This window comes from Hevea brasiliensis, chromosome 3, assembly GCF_030052815.1.
Source record: "Hevea brasiliensis isolate MT/VB/25A 57/8 chromosome 3, ASM3005281v1, whole genome shotgun sequence".
NCBI lineage: Eukaryota > Viridiplantae > Streptophyta > Magnoliopsida > Malpighiales > Euphorbiaceae > Hevea > Hevea brasiliensis.
Window position 1 is genome coordinate 102,253,691 of NC_079495.1, and position 27,827 is coordinate 102,281,517.

The window sequence follows — 27,827 nt, forward strand, 5'->3', positions numbered from 1 at the left end:
TTAAAATATTTATTAAAAATTTTAAATTAATCATTAAAAATTAAAATTTAACTCTAATCACATAATTAAATTGGCACATAATTTGTGTATAAAAGAATATAATTATTCTGTAAAAATGTAATAAAGGAGAGGGCCTGGTTGCTGGTTGAGATGGGAGACCCATGGAGGCCCAAATGGCAGAGAAAAGAGGGGAAGAGCGGAAAGGACAAAGGCATAAGGAGCACGAGCGAGTTATCCGCGTGTGAATCAGTGAGCCACTGCTCTTCTTCTCCTCACCCACTGGTCCGCTTCGTTTTTCTTTCTTTCCTGTTCATCGTTTCTGTTTGCTGGGTCTTTCTCTTCCCTTACTTCCCCAAATACCATAACCAACCCCATTCATCCCTATTACCAAACCACCACTCAGCCATATTACCAACCTTCACCGCCATCGCCGACGCCGACACTGACGCCAAGTGTCTTATAGTCTGAGAAGCTTCCAGAGAGCGAGAGAGGACAATCAATCAAATTCAAACTGAGACAAAACCCCAGAAACGCAAATGAAAATGAAAAATTCCCAAATCTGAATGGAAGCCCTTTTCCCTGCGTACAGATCGTCCGCTCACGCTTGTTTTCGGTTCCTCCGCTTCTCTCTCTTTTTTGCTGGGGGCTGAATTTAACCGTAGAGATATTGAAAGCGCGCTCCTGGGCGCGCGGGCGCCTGTTAACCAATATATATATATAGAGAGAGAGAGAGAGAGAGGCGATGGGAAGTTCGGGATCCGGTGCGGCTGATTGTAGTGTAGGACCGATCGTTTGGGTGAGAAGGAGGAACGGCTCGTGGTGGCCGGGGAAGATAATGGGCCCCGAAGAGCTGGCAGAGTGTAATCTCTCTTCTCCCCGAACAGGGACTCCGGTCAAGCTCCTTGGAAGAGAAGACGCTAGTGTGTACGTTTTCTTATCTATGTTTGCCATTGACCTTTTTTTTCTCCGTCTTTTAATACAATATTTATCATTTACTAGTCTCTAGTTCAGTTCTTTCACTTATACAAACACTTTTCTTTTTGGATTGAGAAATATTTGATTTTCTGGTGTTAAGAGGTTGCATTTGGATTATGCTAAAGCTATTACTAATGTTGGTAGCTGGTAATAACAAAAAGTTCATTCTGTTTTTTTCCCGTTGGGCAAGAGTAAGTGATATGGTTTTGCCTCTGTAAATGTGGCTGAATGTTAGGTCCTTTGACAATATTGCTTTATTGTCTTTTTGATGAAATTTGTTGAAGTGTGGAGTGTGTAGGGCACAGGTGGATACCTTTGAGAGATGAGATGCAAAAGAAAAGAAATTTGCTAGAAATTTCAAATAACATCATACATTCATAAGACTACAATAAAAAACAACTAATCTGCAACTAATGCTAGCATTGCTGGAATCCATATTCTATGAAGCAAAGGGCTAAAGAAAATAGATGAAGGAAAAATTATTAAAATGTATCAGTGCCTATCTCCTTAGTAGCAAGGGACATGAATTCTAGGTTTTCTAGAATTCAGTTGGATAAAATAAGGGAATAAGAAAAGAAATAGGTGAAACAAAGGGGAAAAAAATGATAAGAGATATGAAGAGTAGAGGGGGGAGAGAGAGAGAAAGAAGACTGATTAGCTGTGACAATGGAAATGCTATCTGGAGGGGGAGGGTGTTCTTGTTCTCTTTCTGTGTTTCTTTCTCTTCGGTGAAAGTCTTATTTGTTCTTCTCTTTTTCTTTGGTGTTATCCAGTCCTTTTCTTTGTTCTTGTTTTGTTGCTTTTAATTTCATTGGTTTTATGACAACACACCATAAATTAATACTCAAACTTGTATCAATAGTATAAGATAAATGACATCAAGTAAATAGAAAAAATAAATGGTGGCAGGCAAAATGTAATAGAGGTGCAGACCTTCACCTGACCACAATAGAGTTGCTAGACTTAGTGTTGAGCGTTGATGCTGAGGTGTGACCCAAGCAGATCGGTGAAATATAATTTAAGTAGACACTTAAACTAGCTTATAACCTAACTGATGACAGAAATGAAGATGTTTTCTTAGTCACCTAGTTGCAATATGGTCATATATCATGTCTTACACCATGTGTATACAAGAATAATCTAGAAGATAAGTTTGATGTGCAATGCATGAACTCTGCGTTTATTTGGTGAGAATTGGTTGCTCCCCTTACCTCTCCTTCCCCATCCCCTTTTCTTTTCGGAAACATAAGATACAAAAGCATTTTGTTACTAGATTATGCATTTATAACATACAAGATAATTCAAATTTTTTATACTTGTAGTTCATTTACCTGGATTTAGCATTGGACTAAAAAGTAAGTTGGTTGAAGAGCAATTTGTTTGCTCTTAATCAGGTTTATTTGACTGAGATATAAAGGAATTCTTTTTGAAGTCCATATTGACTTTAAGACATGATATTCATGGCTCTTGGTTTAGCCTATAGTTTTTCCTTCTTGCTCACTTTTTATAGTTTCTTGACATATAAACTTAAGAGTTTATTTTGTGATATTTCCCTGTGATAAGGATTGCACTTCTCTTTTCGATATTTCCTACGTTGTGTAGACATAAGAGGACAAAATGGGAACAGTGAAAAGTAATCTTTTGGAGAGATAAGTCTTTTGTTGATGTGCTACATCTGTTGGATATATTGATCAGTATTTATTTCCCCTTTTTTCTCCCTGGAAAACATTGGAACAAAATGTGATTCTCTATTTCAAGTTACTGAATTCTTATGTCTCCATGGACATTACTTATTTATTCTGATTTCATTTGAGTATGCTTTTTGTGATGAAAAAAAAACATTCTCTTGTACTTCTTCAGGGACTGGTACAATTTAGAAAAATCTAAGCGTGTGAAGGCATTTCGATGTGGTGAGTTTGATGATTGCATTGAAAGGGCTGAATCTGCCCAGGGCATGCCAACAAAAAAAAGAGAGAAATATGCACGTCGAGAAGATGCAATTCTTCATGCACTTGAGCTTGAAAAACAGCTGTTGAAAAAACAAGTAAAATCAAGTGCAACTGCTGATCACCAAAGAAGTAAATTATCTGGGTATACAAAGAAGGATCCTGGCATTGCTTCAGAAGGTTTGACAAATAATAGTGGAAAAACTGGAAATGCCAAATTGAATACAAGTATTAAAGATGAGATTATTGGCAATCCTGTTAAAGCCAAGGATGGAAGTCAGCCAATCTCGGAAGATGATCATTCTGAAGCAACACCACGGATGAGAGGATTGCAGGATTTTGGGCTCAGAACTGCTCCTTTAAAGCGAAAGCTTCCATCATCTGGTGATTCAGATGGTTCTATGATACCTATGGCTGATAATCACTTTCAATTTCATCCTGTTGGTTCCCCTAACATGGAAAGAACAAATTATGCAAATGGTATATATTCTTTACACTAAAGCAGTTCATATGAGGGTTGGTTGGGGAAATATTTGGTCAAGAGACATGACAGAATCCACTCTCTTGTTCAAGTATTGCATAATAGGGCACAATTAGAAGTCATGCTATTTAGCAATCTGACTGTGGTACTATTTCTACTTGTATTTCAGGAGCTGATGAGATGGGAGCTATTTCCCGGGCAAAGAGGAGTAGATGTGTTTACTTTCCTGCTGATTCTAGTGATTCTTTGGATGATAAAGAACTTACTCCAAACCAGATTAAGATGTTGCCTCCCAAGTTTGAGGATAATGATGACCATCCTCATCATAGTTCCTTGAATGAACAGAACTCTTCGTCTGGTTTTATGGAAAATGTTGAATCTGACTCTTCTGAAACTGACTCTTCGCAGTCTGAGTCTGATTCTTCTGAGACTGAACATGATGTAACTGATGAGATGACTGTTTTTCCAGGTCAAGTATTTACTGGTCCTATTTATGTCATTATCTCCATTTTTCCAATGAGTGATGATTGCTTTATTTATTTTTCAATGCATACATTTGAGAGATCAATTGTTTGCTTCGTGGCTTATAATGTCTGTTCAATTTCAGAAATTCACTATCTTTGCTGATTATTTTTCCTAATTTCCGATCAAGAATCGTCTATTTCTAACTGGTAGTGAACAATGTCCCTAGCCTTGTAAAATCTTACTAGGCTAAGCACCTTGTATTCTCATAACACGCAAAATGTTCTTCACTCTAGAAATAATATGGAATTTGTGGATATTTTGTCACTTGAGTTTTTACTTAAACTTGAGCATTTTGTTGAATTTTTCATTTAACGGGGTAAAACTACATGAAACATATTAGGGAAAAGGACAGGATCTACATGGAAACAACAACTGCACTTACATTTGTGATTTAAGTAGATATTGGCTGGAAACTTATTTCATTATTTTCTTTCTATTTTTCTTCTTGGTGGTTGGTTAAGATTCCTTCTCAACTCTCTCTTTATTCCTGTTCCATCATTTCGTCCCTTCCCTTTTAAGGTCTAGGATAGCTGCTATAGGTGAGCTATTACTAGTGCTTGTGGATGTCTACAAAACCATTGATATTGCAACAGATGTACTGTAATTGCTTTGTTATTGTTTGCTAGGACCTCTATTTTACAAATTTGCACATTGTGTGGATCTAGTGGCCTTCCTCATAGAATGTGTTTTCCTTTTTTGTGTAAAATATGGTCCTTGCACATTCTGTGGACATAGGGGTGCGTACCATAATTACAGATGTTGTGTTTTTATTCATGTAAATGTTTATGGTACTTGCTGGCATTCTTTATTATTACATTTGGTTTGTTATGCAGGGTTTTGTTTTTGCTTGTTCATTTTAATTTTATATATGCATCGTGTTATTTATTTATTTTGGTCTAATTAGCCTTTTGCTTGTCTGTTCAGGTACTGTTATGCCTACAGTAGCTGAACGGAATGCTATGAGACAACCTGAGGTGCCAGGAGAACATGGAAGTGCAAGCAGTGAGGATCCTGATGAATTAGCATTTTCTGGTGAAATGTCTCATCTTTATCCTGATTATCCTTTTCTTGCTAACGAGGCGGTGTCCAAATGGCAATTGAAAGGAAAAAGGAATATTCGGCACCTTACAAAAAAGTCTCTAGATAGAGATGGAAAAGTTTTAAATGGTCCTCTTCATGGAACCTACCATGGGATAAAGGGTAGCACTTTGGGTCAAAGAGGATATGGTTTTGATGATGCTGATTTGGGCAGAAAATATATTGGGACCAAAATGGCTGGGCAGTATAATGGTCGTTATTCATATGCATCCAGGTATGCATCCAAAGGTAGAAATAATTCTGGTCATAATATTATTGATTGGAGGGACATGGCTTGGGAGGATCATCCTGCTTTTAAAGGACATTGGGAGGACAAGGCAGAACACTTCAATTCATCATTTTTTGGCCGTCATCATTTTGGTGGAAGGGCGAGATCCATGTTGGTAGATGTGGATTTAAAGGTCCAAGCGAGCTATCAAAAAGAACTTGTTCCTATTGTTTCTCTTATGAGCAAGTTAAATGGGAAGGCAATAGTAGGGCATCCAATCCAAATTGAAGCCCTGGAAGATGGTTCATCAGAAACTCTTATTTCTGCAAATGATTATCATGGCACTGAAGCAGTTGACCATGATGGAAATACTTCACTTCCACCAGCTTGGAGGACTGCTCGAAGGACCAACTTCAGGGTCCCACGCCCGCATTTATCATCTGTGTTGGGCGCTGAGGATGCTGCTGAGGATCCTCCATTTATAGATCAAGGAGCAAGGTTGCCATTTAGGAAGTTAAGTATAGGGAGTTTCAGTCACAAGGCAAGCTTGGCACAGAAGGGACTTCCCCACATTTCTCGGCCTTCACTGGATAGGAAATTCCCAAGAAAGCTGCCGAAGAAAGCAAGTTTATCATCTAACCAAAAAACAAGAACCCTATCCTCAATTTCTGTTCAACAGAGTTTCGGTAAGCCCTTACATTATACTAGTACTAGTCAAATGGATGGGCATATTAAACCTGAGACATCTAGGCCAACCACAGTTGCTTGTATACCTGTTAAATTAGTTTTCAGTAGGTTACTTGAGAAGATCAATAGACCACCATCAAAAGCAGCATGTAAAGTGGTTATGTCAAATGGGGATGCAGAGAGACAACCATCATAGTTAACGTGTACATTGCTATATGGGCTCACTAATACTGCAGGTGCAATAATTGTTGCTAATTTCCTCCTGACAAAAGTAATCTGCACCCAAAGCAACTATACATTGTTGGTGTTGCCAGGGTGAGGATTCTGTTACCTTTTTATTGAACATTAAGTGAAGCAGGTAACCATGGGTGAAACTATATACAGGGAAGATGTTTGACATATGGTTGTTATGATGTTTAGTGTTGCTGAACATTGGTGTGCAAGTTACAAGGAAAAGCTTTCATTTAGGAAGAAAAGAAGGTAATGACTTGTTATTACAGACTGAAGCCGGTAGTTTGAGATTCAGATAGATATATGTACATTTTATTTCCATAGGAGTTAATGTTTTCAGGTTTTCTTTTTATTTTAAAAAAAATATATATAGAGAGAAATCTGGTGCAGTGGGGATCAATGTAGACTTTCTTTTTGTATTTATATTTTCATTTGATCGATCATTAGATGGACTGATGAGAGCTACGGCTTACTGCTTTAGCCATTATGCTGCTGTGAAATAAGTACCCTGTGTAGCCATGGACAAATATGCTATGTGATGCACAAAGTGCTAAGCTCCCCAAAAAAAAAAAAAAAAATTACATATTAGAAATGAAGAATTTAAATTGTAGGTTATTGTTTCTCTGGAATGTGCTTTCTTTAGTGCTTGTGATCCTGTTACCTTCCTTGGCTTCTAGAGGAAATTAAAAAGCATTTCTTTTTATTGCATCTGTGTAGCAATGAGCAAATAACAGCCAGATTATTTTTAATCAAACAGATAGCGAGAGTGTCTCCTTTTTCTTTTCTTTTTTTTTTTTTGTTAATTTATTAATCATTACATGTTTTGCTATGCATGGTGTAAATATGGTGCGTAAATAAAAATTTCTAAATCGACAATGATCAACATGCAAATGTAATCAATGTATTTTCTCTTATTATCAGTATATTTATTGTTGAGTAATATAATTCGAATTAATCGACTTAAATTAGATTTCCATTAATTTTGATCAATTCAAATATTTAAATGGCAATAATTTTTTTTTTTTTGAGGAAACATAGTCAGCCTATTTGGAAATTAAATTTTTATAATAATTTAATTTAATTAATTTCTTTTTTATTAATTATTATATTTAGAAATAATTAAAAATAATTTACTTTAAAAGGAAATAAAAATTACAACAAGATTATATAAGAATTTATTTAAATTTTTTTATAAATAATTAAAAAAAAAACATTGATGCTGGTAATAATCTTTCCCTTCAAAAAAAATCACTTTTTATTGTTAAAAAAAAATAGATAAAGTCAATTTATTTTATTCTCAATGTCCTTAAAAAGATTATCTTGGCCCTTCAATTTGAACTTAGTAGTCATATTAGTCCTTTAATATAAAATTTAAAGGGTTTAATTAACTCTAATTGAAAATTAAAAAAAATTAACTATCAAAATTAATGTTAAGGGATGAATTTAGACTTTTATAACATAAATCCATAAAATTTTCCCTATTAACAAAAACAATAAAAAAATATATTTTTTCCCTATTGAAAATAAAATATACCAAAACAAGTAATTCTGAAAATTTCCAACCCTATCAAAACTTTGCGAGATGCATTCTCAAATAAAAATACTCTATATTTGAATTTCAAATTCACGCTCAAACGGTCATATCTTCTAGGGTTTCTTCAACGCTACTCTCTCTGAAACCCTCCAATTCCTTCACAGGATACTTATATATATCCCTACTTCTGCGTGCCACTCTCGACAAGAAGAAGAAAGCAACAGTCTTTCACTACCAGAAAACACCTCGTTTCTTTTTTGTCCTTCTCTGATCGCAAATGGACTTTCACAGCCTTGCAAGGAAAGAGCTCCAAGCTCTCTGCAAGAAGAATAAGATCCCAGCTAACATGACCAATGTCGCCATGGCCGATGCTCTCAAAGCTCTTGAGAAGGTAATGTTTGCTTGTAATCCTTGCTTACCCATTTCATGTTTCTGTTGATTAATGAAAAAATCAATAGGGAATAGAAGAAACTATTGGAAAATCTCTTCATTTTTTTCTTTCTTTCTTCATTTTTTTTATGTCTTCCATCTGAACGTTTTCAGATCCTGATTATCATTGAAACAATACGAGTATTCTTATAACATATCAGTGAAGATTTTATTGGATAAATTGATATAATAAATTTAGACTGCTGGATTTTGAGAATGAAAAATAAAACAAAATTTGCGATTTCTAAAAATTTCGTTTCTTTGTGCGATCTGTGTCTTGTCAAAATCCTACTCAAAATTTGTTTGGTTGCTGCATGAATCTTTCAATGCTCAACAGTAGCATTTCTAAAGGATTTAATGTGACCTCTGTTCATTATATCTGTTGACATTGAGAAGAACATTTGAACACTTGGGTATGCCTTGTAGTTTTGGATTACTAAATTCAGTTCTCCCCCCTTCCTTCCAGGTGGAAGGACTTGATGAACTCAACAATGAACCCAGATCCAATCCTCAGGAATCCCCGGAGAGAACTACTAATGCGGAGCCTCGAACTGCATGCAGAACCTCTACTAGGAGAAAGCCTATTAATGTTGAGCCTGAAAGTTCACAACCCGTGACTCGTACTCGCCGCGCAACAAGAAGAACAGTTGCTGAAGAGGCTGAACAAGAAAACAAAAATGTGAATCTACTGGAGACTCCTGCAATGCTCACCACCCGCAGAAGGGCACCAGCTGCTTCAGCACCCCGGAAAATGGATGCCCAATTGATGGAACTCGGGGAGGATGAGAAACTAGTAGGTCAAGAGAAGAGTGATGTGCCAGAGACTCCAGCAACGCGAACTTCCCAGAGGAAGGCTCCAGCAGTTTCAACAAGGAGGAAAACTGAGGCTCAGAAGGATGAAAAATCAGTTCAGAGAGTATACGGTACGAGGAAATCAGTGAGGTTGTTGGAGAAAAGCATGGCTGATTTGAGCTTGAAGGAGAAATGGAGAGTTGAAGCTGTGAAGATTGAGGGATTGTGTGAGAAAACTGAGGAAGTTGAACAGAAGAATGATATGCCTGGTATGTGTTTGTGTTATTGTCCCAGAGCAGTAACTTTCTGTTGCATTTATCCTCTAGATTACGTTTAGTTGCCAGGTAAATTGTGGAAAATATAAATAACAGATAACACTATAAGTAATTTATCAAGAATGTAGGAAAATAATTATAACTATTTTTTAGGGTCTGAGTTCTGACATTGGTCATAATGCACACAGGAGGTGATTCCCAATTTCTTTCATGCCAAAACATAGATGTGTCACTCGAGAATGAAAATGAAATGCTGCATGGAGTTCAAGAGGACAACAACAGTAATGACCAGGAAGGGGATAGTTCTGAAGTTCTTTCATTGGGAAACTTGGAGCATTCTCTAGGGAACGAAAGTGAAATGAAGCATGAATTTCAAGAGGACAACAAGACTAATGACCATGAAATAGATAACTCAGTAGTTTCTTTTCAAAAATTGGATCAGCCTCTAGAGAATGGAAGTGAAATGAAGAATGAACCCAATGAGCACAACAATAATGCTGACCATGAAGTGTATTCAGAGGTTCTTTGCCAGAACATAGATCAGTTGCACAAGAGTGAAAGTGAAACAAAACTTAAACATCAAGAGGATAAAAGGGGAAATGATCATGAAGTGGTTGATTGCAATGCGGAAATAGAAATAGGTTCTGAGTCTTGCACTAATTTGGATAACGATTCAGGACTAGGGGAAGATGATGAAGACAATTGTGAGAGTTCAGATGAATCATTTTTTCAGCAAGTGGAAACCTCAGAGGTAGATATGAATTGTGAATCCATGGATGAGAAAGGTATGTTTTTTTTTTTTCTTGCCTTGTAGACCTTTAATCTAAGATTTTCTTCTTTGTTTTATTTACAAGTCATTTAATGTACTTTGTTCAGGATCACATGTTGTGATAACTGAAAACTCTGAGACTTTGAATGCTGCTTTGAAGCCAGAAATTGAAGAACTGAATGGCAATCAAGATTCTATGATTGTTGAAGTGTCTGATGATAGTTCTGCTTTTGTCATGGAAACAATTGTTAATGTTCCAGATGAAGTTTCAGTTGAGGTCATGGATTCATTGATCCCTGAGGTATCTGAAGCTGAGGGCAAAAGCTCTGAAATCAATTTGATGGAGGATGAGCAGCATGGCAGTGATGATCCGCATTCAGATCCTGCTACTGAGAAAGATTCTGATGGTAATGCCATTGAGGAATTGCCTGATGGCAGTAGATCAGATGAAGTTCAAGAAAATGACAATGCAGCAAAAATCCAAGAGAAGGCTCCATTTCTTCCTCAAGTTGAGTATGAGAAGTCAGAGAGCAGAAAGGATGAACCTGAAAGTCCCAGGTTCATTCTCCAGCATGAAAAATGCAAGGAAGCTTCAGATAACTTATCAAATGAGTATAACATTGATGATGTTATTGTAATTGAAGCTAAGGAATCTGATATCCATGACCAGAAAAGCCCTTTCTGTTGTCCTCCGGTTTCAGACAGTGAAATTGCAGGTATAATTCCTTTGGTTGATATTCCAGAAGAAGAATTTGCTGTGGCTGCTTACGAATGCGTTCAAACATTAAACAAGTCACCAACTTCTTTAAAGCAAATGAGTCCCTATCAAACTGTTGTTTCAGGAGACCAGGTCACAGGTGGCATGGTGATCTCCCCGCCATTTGCAGCCAACACAATTCAGGGTCAGTTTCCTCGGCCAACTGAGTCAACACCAAGTAAATCTTCGACTAAGAAACTGGCAATAATTCAGAAGATCATCTATGCAGACTTTAACAAGGAGAACATTGACAACAGTGGCAGAAAAGTAGAACCTAATAAAGAAAAGGTCAAGAAGAAGATTGTTGAGGAAGAGAAAAAATATGAGGACTTTAGCGTAAGGCAGCTAACCAAGATGTTGAAAGAAAAATTGGAGATTGCCAATCAGAAAAATGGAGGAGTCTCAAAGGTATAGTGATAGACACAAAACACATAGCAACTTTTTTCAATAACTTGTCAAACCTGTGTGTTATTTGGTGATAAAGATAAAGTATGTTCTATGCACAACAGGTGGGAACAAGACCAGCTTTGCAGGTACTGACAGAGAATTGTAAGGCTGCTGGTGAACCAGAAAACAAGAACTGAATTGCTTTGACATTAAAACTGCAGAATGTATGCATGCATGCCAGAGGAGTGATACGATAGAGCATGAATGACCTCTTTTGGGAATTCAAAACCGAGTTTTTTTTTTTTTTTGGGTTTTCTGTTTCCTTTGCCTATATGAATATTGAGGGCACAACAAGGATATTTTTATGTTTTTTATACTCAACATTTGCTGATTGTGATTATGAATCAAGAATAACTTATCAATACTGCTTATTTTTCCGTTTGGCTAATTAGCTCAGTGTTTCCGCAGTCCATCTAAATGCTTAAGCCACTTACATATAATGAAAGGGAAAAAAAGACCAATGAGTAGGACAACGTGGTGTCACGTGACACTCCCAAAAAAAAGCTTGGCCTGCATTAATTATGGCGATGCAAATACAAATAAGCTACGAGAATTGCATGTTTATAGTAATTACTCTCTTATTATGAAATAGCCTAAATTAAAATTATTTTTTTTTCAAAAATAATTAATTTATTAGGTTTTTAGTATTTCCAAATTTTTCAAAAATATCATCAGGAGTAATTAAAAACGACAGTAAAACATACTCGTTTCATATTATGAGGTAGTGTTTGTTTGGTATACCAAAAGCCGTGCCATCATCATTTTCTTAAATAATGACAAGAAGGAAACTAAAGAACCATCAACTTCTCTTCCAAAATCTTGTGAGTAATTATTACGGTTAAAAATTATTATATTTTAATTTAATTTTATAAAATCATTGTAATAAAAAAAATTAAAGATTTTTAAATTTTCAGGTTTAATTTAGTTTTGAGTGAGCACGTGTATGCATGTTTACCCGAAATCTTATAGTTATTTTCATCACCTCAACCATGCATGATGAAATTGCCATAATGGCTCAAAACGGTTTAGGATTCCATTCACCGAAAAAATTTTAAATTTGCTCATAGCGATCAACTTATATCTTGCTTTGTTTTCACCTTTTCAATCATTCTTGACATTATTTTTAAATATTAGATTTTTATCATTTAAATCGTGCATTGCCAATGAATAATTGTACATTTTATTAAATATAGTACATGATACATAACTTGGGTCCATTCCAATGCATATCCCATTTCTGCACAACAGAGTCATGAAAGGAATATCCCATTTCTGCACAACTGGCCACGTTGTAGATGTCATTTGTTGTTTAGTTAATAAACCTGTGGATATTAAGGCTCCATTATATTTTCAAATACTGCATTTGAAAGAGAGTTCGAATTCCTTATGCAACTAAAATAAGCACGTATGCGTACATTATATAGCTTTACAGGAAGAGCTTAAATGCAAAATTAGAATAAAGTCACGAAAATACATTAGAAAAAAAAATCAGTGAAATAATTGTTTTTCATATAAGTTATAATTTTAGTTTAAAAAATAAATAAATATTAACCTAGTGCAATAATATTTGATATGGTAATTGGAAATACATTTTACAAAGATTCTATTACGAATATTTTTATGGTTGTGAATGACTAATATGGACAAATCTTGAGAACTTTTACCCTTATTTCACCAGCTGACAATAAAAAATGAGCTTCACTACTACAGCCTAATTGCCGGACAATTTCTCATTCCTCTCTTACCAGATTCTGGTGGAGCAGTGCATTCTTCCTGGTTCTTACAGGCTATAAAACCAGGCTAAAGTTAACCGTCGGGTGTGAACAACAGTTCCCGAGTCGAACTTTCAGTACTGGTCTATCCCCAGTTATGTGATTATAAGCCAACAGGAACTCCAGATGGAAACAAATTATTTATTGAAGTAATTGATATCTTTTGAATTCATCCGTCGAAGGAAAACATTTATATATTCGTACAGTAGACCTCTTGCAGTGCTGATGCAATGCAACATTAGCCTCTACTCTTGCAGCATTTTAGTGAAACAAAATCATACAATTTCCTCAAAACATCCAACGGAGCAAAATGACCCCAACATGGAAGAGATTTACAATGAATATGAATAACAGGCCATAACTTAAAAGCAAATGATCAGGGTAAAAAGTGAGGATAATCAGTAAAACTCATGTAAGTGCCATCATCACCTGGAAGGAAGCTCTGATTGTTGACCACTCAGAGAAGGATTTGATGAGTTAGAAGGTAGGGGGCCATTCTCTTGCGAGGATGGCCCACCCCACTTGAGTTCTACATCAGATGGTTCAATCACATGCACTGCACCATCACTCATGCCAAGTGCAATCTGATTGGGCTCAGATGGATGAGCTGCTATAACCATAGGATATGCAGTGTTGCTGCAAAAAAAAAGGTTATTGTCAATATATGGCAAATTTTATGATTTCAGAGACACTGATGTATTGTGAAATGGAGCATTGGAATGGAACATTTGAACAGATTTTTGCCAAAAAAATAAAATTTTCAAGTTTCCTTGTGTCACAAGTTTTAGCTTACCCTGCCACAAATGAAGGTATGTAAGCAGAAGGTGCTATTCTACACCTGACCCTCAAGCCATCTGCATCAAAAACGCCAACAGCACCATCACAAAAACCCGTATAAACCAGCAAACCATCACTGGAATATATCGCACTTGAAATGGGAGCAATAAGCGTGTCCTTTGGATACCACTGCAAGATCATAGATTAACCAACATAAATGAACAAATAAAAACAATTTTCATTAACTAAGATCTAAGATCTTCCAACTTATTTATATTTTTTCAGTAAAAGGGCGAACAGCACATTTGCCATAATGATACACATCATATGATAGTGACAACGGGCAATTTATAGGCTAACATCTTTTGGGCAACTTGATAGCTTTCCAACCAAAAGGTGGCAATTTTTACACGAACAGCATGTCTCAAGTCAATTACCACCTTTTTCGGTCTCTGAGGAAAAATAGGTTGTGTGCACAGGCTCTTTTAGTTTCTACTTGTTTTAAGTGGATTTTGGCAGTAGAAATAATGCTGAAGTTCCTTGGAATTGTGCAAATTATAAGGCGTTATGGAGCATTAAGAATTTGGATAGACAGGATGCTCATATTTTCAAATATCAGATGTTGTCTTTAATTTGGATATGGGACAAAGCGGTTATTGGTTTCTTTGTGGGCTTGTGCAACGCGGGGGGCCGGGGGGGGGGGGGTGTTTTGGGAGGTTGATTGAAGGGGTTTGTCTTATTGTTGGTGCTCCTTGGTTCATGATGTTTTAGATAAGAGGAGACCTTATTCTCCACTTTGTAAATACTAATTCTCTCTCTTAAAATAATGTTCCTTTCGTATTACAAGAGAGAGAGAGAGAGAGAGAGAGAGAGAGAGAGAGTCTAGGGTAGAGAACTTACTGAACGCAAGCATTCAAGTTTGCTATCATAAATGGCAATTTGGCTCTCATGGATAACCAATAGATGTGTTTGATCATTGTGAAATTGAACTCTAGTTTCGCCTGTCAATGGGGATTGGCGACCAGGTGGTGCTTGTATAAATTTTGATTTCCTTTTCTCCCATCCATCAATGCTCCACACGCATAACTGCAGCTCAATTCATCAATGCCCCCATCAGTATCTTACAACTAAAAGCTACCAAAAAAGATGTAAGTAATTCAACACAAATTATAGTGCTTAAAATCCAATAATATCTAATAACTGTGACAAGTCCTATTCCAGTTTGCATTACATGTCAACCATATGCAGCTCATATCTTTCTAATGCGACAGTATCTCAATAAATTCCAGTCACATAGCTTTGTAACAAAGGAGAAAACGAGTCTGAGCAACATGAATCTTAAAATGATTATTCCAAAATAAATCGCATGGTCCACATCAGGACCAATCAACATCAATAGTAGGCATTCCATGGCAAATGAAAATTCAACAGATTTTACTCAGGTCTTGAAGTGGATCAGTGAGGGTATTGAGAACCATCCTGCAATAATAGCTTACTATTCAAGCACTAACAATAATAGCTGCTGTCAGCCGCAGGTAATGCAACTGATGCACTTTGATGTTGATCCATGTGGGCCCCAAGTGTATTAAATGACGGAATCCACATGAATCAAAGGCCCAGATGCACCAGTCGCACCAGAGGTTAATATTGAGCAATTGGGATTTTTAAGAGATACAACTACTCCCTCTTTGTAGGAAATGGAATGCTTAGAAATGGCACTTGAAATAAAAACTCAGATCTTAAAGCAATTTGACAACATTTTAAAAGAGAAAAAACAAGTGCCATCTTTGGACACGTATAAAATGATAAGTTTGCGCATTTACTCCATGGCTATTTATCAAGCATGTGTCAACTTACTCGACACTAGGCCCAAATCAGAGAAAGAAGCAGACAAATTAAGAGATCTATAAAAATTACAGGTAAAACCATTATTAGTTTATTATCATAATGGAGTGCAAAAAATCCTATCACTCATTATCCAGATGGACACATAGTTCAACAAGATAGCCATATACTTTCCAACTTTAGCAGGAGCATAACTGTCACTTTCCTGCTTTAGCAGAAGCTTTAATAGTCTTTCTCCCAACGATAACATCAAACTCTAGCCATAAACATTATAATATTAATTATAACAGTTTTCGCAATCACTAACCTGTGCATCAGCCCCAGAAGACACCAGTACATTTAAACTTTGGGAAAATGCAAGTCCTGTTATTCGACTTTGGTGGCCCTTAAGCTTTGTTTTAACCTGAAAAACGTAAACAACATTAAGGTCAAGTTTGCTTCCACAACTAGACACATCACACAAAAGCTTAAGAGCATTAAGGGTTAGATGCTACAATAGTTTCATCAGTTATTGTCATGTGTGAACTGTTAAGTTCAAAAGCAACAGAATCTTCCCTTTCTTAAATAATCCAAATTTTCTTCACTATCAATATCAAAATGATAAATTCAACCACACTACTTGTAAAGATAAAGATTTCAACAATCCAGAAGCTGCATCTGCAATTTTGTTCACAGCATGTTAACGAACATTTTCTTTTTTCTGAACTAGGCATATGTAGTTAGATTGTTGTCACAAATTTTGTCTTGTGAATTTTGAGAAACCAAATAGCTTAAAATGATGGAATTTCAATGCATCAAAGTTAGAAACAAGTGCAAGAAATGATTATGCCATAAAATAAAATAAGACTTTTATGCATAAATGAAATTATTGAGAGAAAGAGAGACTGCTTACAGGAGAATAAAAACATACAAGCACACATGCAAACCCACAAAAATAGGAAGAGGCTTCACCTCATCAACTCTAACATTATAAATTTGCACTGAAGAATCTTCCATGCCAATAGCAATGATATTATTGTCCTGAGGATGGAAGGCCAAAAATGTGGCAGCAGGAGGTGGGGACATAAATGTCGTCATGACCTAAAAAGAAGCGACCAGTTTGATTCAGTAATACCTAAATGCTGTTTGAAATTATTAGCAAAAAAAATACAGACTCCAAATCAAAAAGAAACAACTAGAAGTTGCCAACACTGACCTTGAATGTCATCATGTTGAACAAAGATACCTTCCCACCAGATGCAGACATGACGTAAGAATCATTCTTGGATAAAGCAATGCACGCAGCAGATTCTTCAGCTGGTTTATTATCACTTATGTCATTAGTCATAAGAGTTCCACTAGGAGGCTGCCACAACTGCGGTGCAACATATGCAGTAGCCTACAATATGTGATGTTAAAGAGTATCAGAAACAAATAACCGAAAGAGCAGAGACTTGCACATTGAAAAACATGCACCAGACCTTTCCAGATTGATTCCTTTCACTGCGCTGCCATTTCCAAAGTTTGTGAACAGCATTGGAGGCAAGGGCCAACAGAGCTAGACCAGAGTTGGTGTAAATCAGACGCACAACCTGCATCCATTGGCATAATATCCTCATTCTGACAATAACAAGACAGCAAAATAGAACAAACATGTATATATGTTTTAGGAACAGAAATACCAACAGCCCTGTTATTGAAGAAATTGAGAAAGAAATAGGGAAAAATAGAAGAAATAGGAATAAATATAAGGAATAGAAGATAGGATTTAGGAAGAAAATAGAGATTGGGAAAGAAAGATATGTTTCTTGGTATTTTCTTGAATGAATGATCACAAGTCCTTATAGCTGCATTTATACAGCTTATTCAACTATTTACAGCTTGAATAACTGTTTCCACCAAAAGAACTCTCCTAATACAAGCTTCTGATATACTCCCCCAATTTCCTAACATTTTAACTGCTACTAGGGTTCTTCCTATACCTAATCCTCCTGTATGTGACAATATGTACAAGGTATACTTGGAATATCTGCATATTTGTGCATGCGCACACAAAAATATCTGTTGCAAAATATATGGAAGTCCACAACATAACATATACATCATATAAAAGTGGCTTTTTTTTTTTTTTTTTTTTTTTGGGGGGGGGGGGGGGTGTGGAGGGGCGGGGAAGCAAACCAAAAAAAAAAAAAAAAACTGAAATGTATTGGTTAGGTTTTACAGTGTAAACCAAATAATGCTCACCCATAGTTAGAAGTATTTTGTAATTACTTTTAATTTTCTCCAAAGTAACTCTCCCCAAACAAAACCAAGATTTTGTCATGTTTAGGAAGTATGCAATGGTTAGGGACATATCAACTAGAGTTGAGGGCACACTCTTATTCTACCCTTGTCAAATAGTACATACCATTAATCAATCACATTCACCTTTCTTTTTAGTCATTTAAATCAATAGATCAGTAACATACAAACTCAAATAAATGCCCGTGCACAATCAAATGCAGCATATAATATCCCACATAAGAGGCAGGACCTCAAAGGGTTAGCCAATAAAAATCCAGAGACCAAGAAGGTCGTACAATTAAAAGAAATACTGTCAGTTGCAAAAACTTTTTTTTCAATTTGACAAGTTTACAAAGTGGAAATAGTGACTAATTAAATTGTGAACCATCAACCTTGCCAGTTGCTATGGAGTCAGGCAAACGTAGAGCTTTCAATTGAGATGGATCAACAATATCAGGAATTTTCCAGCTCTTAATCTTGTCTAATTCATCTGAAATCCGTGGTTTAACATCAACAAGCCTACTGTTGTCCATCGTACCCTGCAACGTTACCCACTATAAGCTTAAGACAAACAGATAGCACAACAGCACATGACTGGAGAAAGCAAAACATACAAGACTGCTAATGGTCACAGCAGGTGGGATTCTATCTGAGCGTTCTAGTACCGGAGCAATGCCAGAAGAAACATTTGCCACAGGCCCAAGTGCATTAACAATCAGTGGCTGCAGTGAAGTTGTAAAGCATAATAGATTGGCATAAGAAACCCACCACCAAAACATTTAAGTAAATTTACAGAGAAATGACAGAATATCATATTATAGAAGGATAAAAGGAAACATCACATGGACACACATAAGAAGAAATGGATATTACTAAATTTAAGATAATTCAAACCCCAATTCCTACACCTTTCTCCTCTCCAAACTAGTAATTTAAGATCCTAGCAATTGGAAATATAGGCAAAACCATTACCCCCCTCAACAAGTGATGATTAGCCTTTGTCATCAGCAAAAAGACTTCAATTATAACGTTCTCACTTTGTGTTTGCCAGAATTTTGTTTGCTTCTTGATAAAATTCACTGGATTGCATTGCTTTTCTTGACCCATTGAATATATACACTGGCATAAAGAATTACAATTGTCCCTTTGGACATTGAGATTTCATAGTAAAACATTGATAGAGAGATGTAAGCTTTTGAAATATGTTCACATATAAATGCATAGGAGGAGAAGAAATAATGGGTTTCGTTGAAAGATAATAATCTTTGTGCACCAGCAAAGGTGGAAGGAGAGTTTAGTACACTCAATTAAAAAATGTTAGAAAAATCTCTGCACACATGTATGAGAGAGTGAACGAGAGGTTTCAGAATACAGAACAAAAAACTATGTACTGTTCATTTCTTTTGGAAACCGAAAGACAAATAAACCACAGTGATACCTGATGAGGCCCGAGGCAGCCTTTGGCTACTTGCAAATTCATTTTCATTCTTATATATTTAAGATTTCGTGTAAAAATATCAGGGTTACAGTTAATAACATCATTTACCTCTCAGAGTCAACCTTGTTCAGGAAGACCAAACAAAATTACCTTAGAGTTGATAGGTTCAGATGGGCTACGATTTTTATCAATAGCCCTGCTCTCCAGCATCCTTATTAGGCGCAATCCATCACTATTAGCTAAAATTTTGATACCATTATCACTAGTTGTGACTGCTAACAAGGAACCTTCCTTGTTGAATCTCAGTCTAGGACTTGCCTGCATCAAAGAATTTACTCGAATGAAAAACTGCGAAAGGTTACACTTACACTTAATCGCCATCTACGAAAAAGGTAGGAAAACACAAACCGGTAAGCCCCCATCTGCATCAACTGCTGTCAACATGTTGATATTATCCATATCCCAAAACTTAATCTGAAATTCATCACCAGCAGCTAAGAAGCGGCTCCTTGTTGTGTCAAACTGAACAACGCCTGAAGAACGCTTCCTAAAACCAGAATACGTCCGTTTGATAGTTCCTTCACTCTCATTCCACTCAACTAGATGAGATTCACCTTCTTTACTTGTTCCACATGAAAAAAGCCTGCAGAGAATAACATTTTTCTCTTACTCTTATGCATGTAGGCATTAGGACAGCAATATAAAACAAGTGGAATGGAAGTTAAAAGATAAGGACTGATGCAATGTTTTAGAAACACCAATCCACAGTCCCTACCATGAACCTAAATTATCACGCCTTATGAGAAAAAACAAAGTGCTGTGTATCTAGCAGAGCTCAGGGTGATTCATTAATGAAGCCTCCATCATTATTTGGATCTCAAGAAGGCTCTATCTTGATCTACATGGGTTGATTTACACATACTTATCTCTTTGTGGTTTTTCTCTTTTAGGCTAGAGAATCTAAATAGGTTTCTGATTACCAAAGTTCTCTGACTTTCTGCCATTACCCTTTAACATTCCTGAGGATTGCCTCAAGCCCTCAGCCCAAGTTAAAATCCTACAAAACCTTATCCAAAAGCTGTTGACTATTTCAAATGACCAATGTAAAAAAAAAAAAAACCTGTATATCAGGATAGTGGGAAAAAAATGAAGACCCTACTATATAAAATCATGACCATCATGAACATAAGAGTTCCAATGCAGATATTGCCATGGGATGTCAGTAATAACTAATAATTAAGCAAACAAGACGAGCATAAAAAAAATAAAAATTAAGGGAAAAAAAGAAACCATCTCCATAAAAACTAAGTATTACCTAGTCCCATCTGCACTGTATGCCATCATGGTACACCAAAGTCCAGGAGCATCATAGTCCACTCTAGATCCCAAAGAATCATATAGCCAAGCCTTAATCTTCCCATCAATTGCTGTAGAAAAAATGAACTGTACATATGGACACAGTAAATTAGATTATATGATAAAAATGATATGAGCTTCCAGCCATTTCTTATATTCATAAACATACATCAACTGGAGCACAGCATACAGAAGAGTCAAACAAATTGCAGTAAAACCTCAATCACCAGCTTCATAGAAAAAAGATTTACCTGGATATTTTCTTTGTAATGAGGGCAAACAGAATATACAGGAGCTTCATGGCCTTCAAATGTATATTGCCTGCGTCCAGCTACAGCATCCCAAACCTGTTGAGTAGAAGATTATCTTAAGGATGCCCAATTTTTTCTTCTCATATAATCGAACCACACATAAAGCCAATACCTTAATCATCTTGTCATCACCACAAGTGACGATGCATAGCTGCTTGTTGGGATGAGCAAATGCTATGTCATTAACCCCACCAATATGGGCATCAATCTGAAAGATAAGAAAACAGTTAATTGCACAATAACTTATCACTACTGTGCATGACATGATATCCAAGCAGGTACCTCTAAATGCTGTCTCAGTTCTCCAGTTGGATTGTAAGTATAAATCTGCACTATATGTTTAGAAAATGCAACCCCTAGAACATATTCAATTGGAAGTACAACAGTTAATAAAACATGATAAATAAATTAAATAAATTAACTCACATCAGTTAACGAGTAACAGATTCATATACATACCAAGCATAAGTCCATCAGATCCCCAGACACATCGATTCACTGATATTGCAGCATCATTCAACAATGCTGTCTGCTAGCAATATAATAATTGATCATTTTGAGAAGAAGGATAAACTACCATTCCAAATACCGAACTCCATCACTATCAATGGCATTCTCACTTGCCAAGTAATGAAGTCCTCAAGTGACGATGTTACCAAAAGGCCCAAGATTAAATTACACTCTAAAGATTTGGGGTCTATGGGTGTCAAATTCAACAAAACATATGAATGATCAACATTAGATCTAATTTATATAAACAATACCTGCAGTGGCATTGAAGCAACTGAGATATCCCACACTTTGAAGGGTTTATGTGCCAACCTTTCCCGGGAGCCAACTTCCCAAAGGCTAATGTCACCAACATTTGTCCCAACTGCAAAGAGCATAATTAGAAAGATTGAGAAATAAATCATCACTATTGAGAAAAAACATTTTCATAGCTTTTCCTGTAGTACTATATAGCAACATATATTCAAGTATCAACCTAGCAAAATGGTTTGCTGCTGTGGATGGAAGTCCATGCTCATAACATTAGATCCTTGATTAAGGGACCGTACAACAGTTTTGGCCAGGTCATCCTGTGAATAGACATTGGGAGTATGTGCTACACCAGAAAATGACACCTACAATAAGAAACCAGGGAACAATTATAGCATTCCACAATGAAAGCCAATCAATAATTGCAGCAGCCACAGCCAAGCATAACAAATGAACTGGAGAAAAAAAGAACCATCTTGTAAGTCCAGACCTCATCAGATTGGCCAGCGCGCATACGCTTCATCAAGTGCTCTGAATCAGCTGATTGATAATCAATCCCAGTCATACCAGAGGGTGTTCTTGGGTGTTTCAAGAAGGCAGCTGTGCAAATCCAAAAAAGATTATGTAGCTTTACCAAGCATATCAAACTAGCAAAGAATTGAATGACAGCGCTACAAATTATAAACGGCATAAGCATAAACAGTTTCACCTGCACTAGAAGGCTGCACAAGACCAGGAGGCCCTGCTGCCACAGCAGGGTGAGGCAAAGAAGGATTATTGCTTGACATCCACCCAGCAATAGCACCAGGAGCTGGGGAAACAACAGGCTGAAATGGCTGCACGGCAGGAGATATTGCAGTTATTTTAACGAGAACACAAGAGTGACTTAGGGAAAAATAGATGTAAAAATACGTACACCATGGGCACCAATTGGAGGAAATGCACCAGCCTTGGGAATTGGTCCCACAATGGGATTGTTTGTGGGAGGAGGAGGGCGAGCCCCATTAGCAGTTGTCGGCGTGCAAGAATGATCTGTGAAGAGTGTTTTAATATCAGGATTTGGGCGAGGATTTTTGCAAAGCTGATGCTGCCAATTTAGACTGCAAAATAGAAAATCCGCCTTTGAATAAAACTTTCATGAGGATTAGCTAAGACCAACTTAAAGATTTTAATTAAAAATAAAAAAAAAAGTATAAAGATCAGAAAGTAATGAATGAAAATAGCATCTGATAACCAATTTACGGAAAATATGCAAGAATAACCTCTGGTTTATTAAAGTCCTTAGGCGCGAGCTTTTGAAGGATGGAAATGTAAGCTTGTCACGAAATAATGGGTTTGCTTCAATAAGCTTTTTAAGTTCCACAAGCATGATGTTTCGAGCTGATTTTGTGTCTCCATATTTGGAAAGCTGCTCATTTTGCCTGATCCAAGAGCACAATACAAATGTTTCAATAAAAACCATTTTATGTGTCCAATAACCACAGTTACTATTAAAAAGAAGGGAGGTACCTAAAATTATCAAGAGTAAGTAACTGAGTTATCTCCTTGAAGAGTTCTTCATTGAAGGATGCAAAAACCTTAAGGTCCTTGACAAGAATCTCAACAGCTTTTGCCCGATCCTGCCTGATGGCGGGAACCAGAACGCAAATATCATCAAAAAATGAATAAAGATACAAACATTTCAGAATGAACACACCAGAACAAAACAGGTGCCAAAATGTCATAACTAATGGCAAGAATCAGCATTTCCCCACTAATAGTCTAAAAGAAAAAAACTACCTCCATTAATCATGTCATCTATATACACAAAGAATCCCTAAATAATTACCAGAGAGAAGAATATTATTTTCAGGTAATCCAGAGTCCACCAGTAAGATATTTATAGAGATAACTTTCAAGCTCACCTGTCAAGAGCTTCTAAATATTTCTGCTTCCTAATTTCGAAGAAAATCTTCATGGAGTAGCGATTATCTTCAACCTTTGTGAACCCACACAAATAACGCTCAACCTCATCCCATTCACCAGCCTGAACTTGATCCTCAAAATGTTTCATATTGAAGAAAAAACCAGACTCTTGCTCTAACCTTAAAATATGGTAAATAATAACAAACAAAGATGTAAAAACAGGGCATTAGCAATCTATCTAATTTCAATTTCCTTACACCCCCTTTGGAAGCTGAGAAAACTCGGGAGACAACCAAAACTGCAGTACCACGTACTAAACATTATGGAAACTTTTTATGCAGCTTTGAATAGCCAAGAATGATCCAATTTTAGATTTCAAAACCAAGGAATTTTCTATATAAGTAAAATCAAAGAAACCAAACCATATGTTAAATAGGCCTAATAGAAAATTTGGCAAAGTCCATCTAGTTTTGCAATCTTCTCGTAAACTTAAGCTTCTGATTTCTTCAGTCTATCCAAGTTTTCTCAGCATCCAAACAGAACCATAGAATGAATTGAAACAACAAAACGTGAAACAAACTTACTTATGAACTGTTTCCTTGAACTTCTCCTCCTCCAAGAACTGTAAGATTAAAAACACCAATTCCCTACTCAACGAAGACATTGTCCCCGGTACCCCTAAACGCTCCAGTGCAACAGTCAGATATTAAAGCAACAGCGCTAATTTCCAATAGCCAACACAAGCTTCCCTTGAAAGCTATTTCAAGTCCCAAATACTCCACAGTTTGGTGGACTGTAGAGTACCCAGAAACTGTTTCCTCTTCAGAACAATTTAGCTGATAAAAATTCCTTCCAATCACACATCAAACACCAAATATAGATACGTGCTTGAACATCAAGATTGTTAATTTCTTTACCAAAACAAAACAAACCCAATTCACCAAAAAGCTAAATAAAAACAGGAGATTCACAAGCACCCAATAAAAAAAGAACACCAGAACCTGCAGCTTCAGCAACCCCACTTCACAGAAACCCCACTCAGCTCCTTGTACAAAAATCCAGCAAACTAAAAGAGCTAGATATGCAGCAAAACATGAATCACCAGAAAGCAGTTTATAAAAGGCTTGATTTCACAACAAATTACCGCAAAAATGTGAACTTCACACGCAATTGTTTCACTTGTGCAGACAAAGAGGAAGAAAAATACAAGCCTTACTGGTCACCACAGCTCAGAGCAGCAAAATGAAACATTTCGTTAGGGTTAGGGTTTCTTCCTCGTTCTTCCTCGTTCTTTGCAGCTAAACTCGGCAACAACCCTCACTTTCTCTCTCTTCTCTCTCTCTCTCTCTCAAGACTTGATATACTTTTCTTTTGTTTTGTTTTTCTTGGTTTTGTGCTTCTCCCTCTATATTTCTTTTATATGTATACTTTTTCTCTCTCAAGGACTTGGACAAAGGTTGTGCTGTTTTGTTGTGCCTGCTGCTCTCTCTCTCTCCTCACTGTACTTGCATATGAATATGTGCATACAAGTATCTAAGCTCTCTCTCTCTCTCTTCCCTAACTTTGAGCTTTCACTTTTTTTTTTCTTTGTTTCTTTCTCTCTCTTTGCATATGCAAAGTTTCTCTCCCATTAGTTGTTGATGCCATTTTCAAATCCAACCCTCCGGTCTCCAGAGGATATAATCCAGTGAGCCACATTATCTTGTTCTTTTCTACACCTTAAAATCTCAAAAAAATAATATAATTAAAATTTAAAAAGCTTCACTATAATAAAAATTAAATCAGTTGTCTATATAATAAGCTATTAAAAAATCATCCCTTCTTATAATTTTATGGTAAAAATTTTTTACAATTATAATAATAGAACTTTATCTTCTAATTGAGCACTTATAGTGACTAATGGGTCAAAAATTAAAAAATAAGTTATTTATCAATTAAATATTCTTTTTAAGATTAAATTTAATTTTTTAATTAAAAATTTTACTATAATTATAGTTTTTTCAGACCTTTGAAAATATTTATTTATTTTTAATATAAATAAAAATGTTAATATGTTTGATCTTAATAATAAAAAATTATTTTTAATTCAAATTTCAATTAAATCTAATAAATTATTATAAGCAAAGTATTCTAGATATAAATAAGAATAAATTTTAAAGAAAACTTGTTTGTTGCACAAATATTTGCATTTTTAGTTTATCCAATAGGAAAAGGACACGTGTGAGGGTGAGATAGTTATAGGGTTTTCGGTGAGGAGTTAGGGTGAGATAGCCCTCATAGAAACAAAATCTTAAGAGGCGGATTTGCTTTTAAACTGCAGTTGCTGTCTAATGCCCAGACCTCCCATAGGAAAAGAAGAGCCTATTAGGTCGGCAGTCAGTTCAGTACCACTGGACGATTTCCCTTTTTCTTCTCTTTCTTCCCTTCTTGCCCTCCTTTCAACCTCTTTATTATATTTCAGTGCCCTTCTCATTCTCACTGCTTTCCCTTTTTCTTGCATTGGTTTTCAAAAAGATACCAAATAAACTTAATTTTTAAGTCAAGAGTTAAATAAATTTAAATTAAGTATTCACTTAACAATATAATTTTTTTAATAAAATATTGTTATTTTTATTTTTAATAACAAAATATTAAAAATAATAATTTGAATATTAAATAATTTTATTTATCATGCCCTTTAATTTTTTTATTTTAAAATTTTATTTTAATTAAAAATAATAAATAATTCTTCATATTTAAAATTTTAAAATATATATTTTTTTATTAAAAGTAATATTTTATTAGATAATGGCTTATTTAGTCTTGGTTAAAAAGTATAGACATTTATTTCGCCTAAAATTTAATTTTGAATTTATTATATTTTTCTAATTTTTTAATTTATCAAAATATCTCTAGTTTTATTTTTAGTACATTTGCTTCCCTATTTCTATTTTATAGTTTTCTTTCTAATTGACATTTCTTAGACTCCACTTATCATTTGTTTCAGAAACACAGTGGGCATCTTTTCTCTCATTTTCAATTTCAGCTCTCAAATGGTCATTTCATAAATTAAGGATTAATTTTATTTATTTATTTATTTTTATTATTTAATTTAGATTAAAATTTAATTTCGTAATTTAAAAAAAATAATTAACATTATTAAATTAAAACTCTTTGATTAAATTATAAATTAATTTAACTCTAATTATTAGCAAAATACCTTTGAAGTTGGATTATGATCTTTTTATGTGGGAGATTCCGTTGAGTTTCTGGGTCCTTTATTTTGGGATTGAGTTCATTTAAAAAATATATATATGTATTTGTCTCTAATTGAAAGTTTAAAAATAATTTAAATATTACTAAATTAAAATTCACTGTGTAAATAGTTATATTTATTAAGTTCCTAAATTTTTTTTATTAAATTAGTCTTTAATACATTTATATAGAAAAATTACATAAGTTTAAGATTCCGTTTGTTTCGTAAAAAATAATTTATATAAAATATTTTTTATAATATAATATTTTTAAAAAAATATATTTTATCTGATTGTAATGTTAAATTAAGAATATGTGTTTATGTGTATAAGTATTTTTATATTTTACTAATATTATTAAAATTTATAAAATAAAAATTAAAAAGAGTGGGTCAGCTTTCTAAAAATAATTTAATTTTATCTTTAATTAATAAAATATTTTTTATTGACTCTTTTTATGAATGTCTACTTACTAAAAAAATACAAAAAAATGTTTCCCATAAAACAAATTAAGTCAAAAAATATATGATTAAATAATAAAAACTTAATAAACAAATATAAAAAATATATAATTTGAAAATGTATTTTTTTTTTAACAATCTAAAGCATGTTCATTGCCTGGAAAGTTCAATTTAAGAGATTCATCCTAAACTATATAAATAAATATTTATTCCATTATCTTTTTAATTATCACATATTAAAAATAAATATTTCATCATAATGGACAGAGAAACAAACCTTTCATCCAATGAGATTTAGACACAGTCTCAATTTAACTATTTTATGGCACTATGGAAATTGACCCAAGCCAAGAATGAAGCCAAAACATTTGAATAAAATTGAGTGGTTAGCCCTCAGAGCCACTCTCTTTTTTTGTTTTTTTTTTTCACATATAGAATGACTATTATTTTGTTGTTATTAATTAAATTAGTGATGGGCAATGATGAAACTTCCACTTACACCTCTACATTAAACCAACAACTTACTAGTTAGGTAATTGGACAATGACTATTCA

General features: G+C 35.1%; 3 protein-coding genes across 5 annotated transcripts; 2 read left to right on the plus strand and 1 right to left on the minus strand.

Moving 5' to 3' along the window:
• Positions 1-140: 140 nt before the first annotated feature.
• On the plus strand, positions 141-6,766 carry LOC110653597 (uncharacterized protein At1g51745). Its single transcript, XM_058144247.1, has 4 exons — positions 141-924; positions 2,836-3,401; positions 3,572-3,871; positions 4,852-6,766. The coding sequence occupies exons 1-4, from the start codon at positions 743-745 to the stop codon at positions 6,114-6,116; spliced, it is 2,313 nt and encodes a 770-aa protein (XP_058000230.1). The 5' UTR covers positions 141-742; the 3' UTR covers positions 6,117-6,766.
• Positions 6,767-7,797: 1,031 nt separating this feature from the next.
• On the plus strand, positions 7,798-11,518 carry LOC110653598 (uncharacterized). 2 transcript variants are annotated; one of them, XM_058144250.1, is made up of 6 exons: positions 7,798-8,076; positions 8,581-9,175; positions 9,370-9,966; positions 10,058-10,666; positions 10,793-11,115; positions 11,217-11,518. In XM_058144250.1, exons 1-6 carry the CDS (start codon positions 7,963-7,965, stop codon positions 11,289-11,291), a joined length of 2,313 nt encoding a protein of 770 aa, XP_058000233.1. In that variant the 5' UTR covers positions 7,798-7,962; the 3' UTR covers positions 11,292-11,518. The 2 variants fall into 2 exon arrangements, with proteins under 2 accessions (XP_058000233.1, XP_058000232.1); XM_058144249.1 differs by having other exon boundaries at positions 7,801-8,076; positions 10,058-11,115.
• A 1,533-nt stretch (positions 11,519-13,051) lies between these two features.
• Positions 13,052-25,231, minus strand: LOC110653599 (protein TOPLESS-RELATED PROTEIN 2). Of its 2 annotated transcripts, none has more exons than XM_021809316.2 (25): positions 24,164-25,231; positions 23,579-23,758; positions 23,184-23,297; positions 22,937-23,095; positions 22,591-22,774; positions 22,384-22,510; positions 22,165-22,274; positions 21,901-22,039; positions 21,680-21,789; positions 21,375-21,444; positions 21,198-21,271; positions 21,028-21,123; positions 20,856-20,951; positions 20,564-20,691; positions 19,657-19,891; positions 19,399-19,566; positions 18,425-18,532; positions 18,203-18,349; positions 17,009-17,119; positions 16,744-16,926; positions 16,500-16,628; positions 15,856-15,951; positions 14,604-14,789; positions 13,720-13,892; positions 13,052-13,562 (listed from the first exon to the last, which is right to left on the minus strand). In XM_021809316.2, the coding sequence occupies exons 1-25, from the start codon at positions 24,241-24,243 to the stop codon at positions 13,352-13,354; spliced, it is 3,414 nt and encodes a 1,137-aa protein (XP_021665008.2). In that variant the 5' UTR covers positions 24,244-25,231; the 3' UTR covers positions 13,052-13,351. The 2 variants fall into 2 exon arrangements, with proteins under 2 accessions (XP_021665008.2, XP_021665007.2); XM_021809315.2 differs by having other exon boundaries at positions 21,375-21,447.
• Between the last annotated feature and the right edge of the window lie 2,596 nt (positions 25,232-27,827).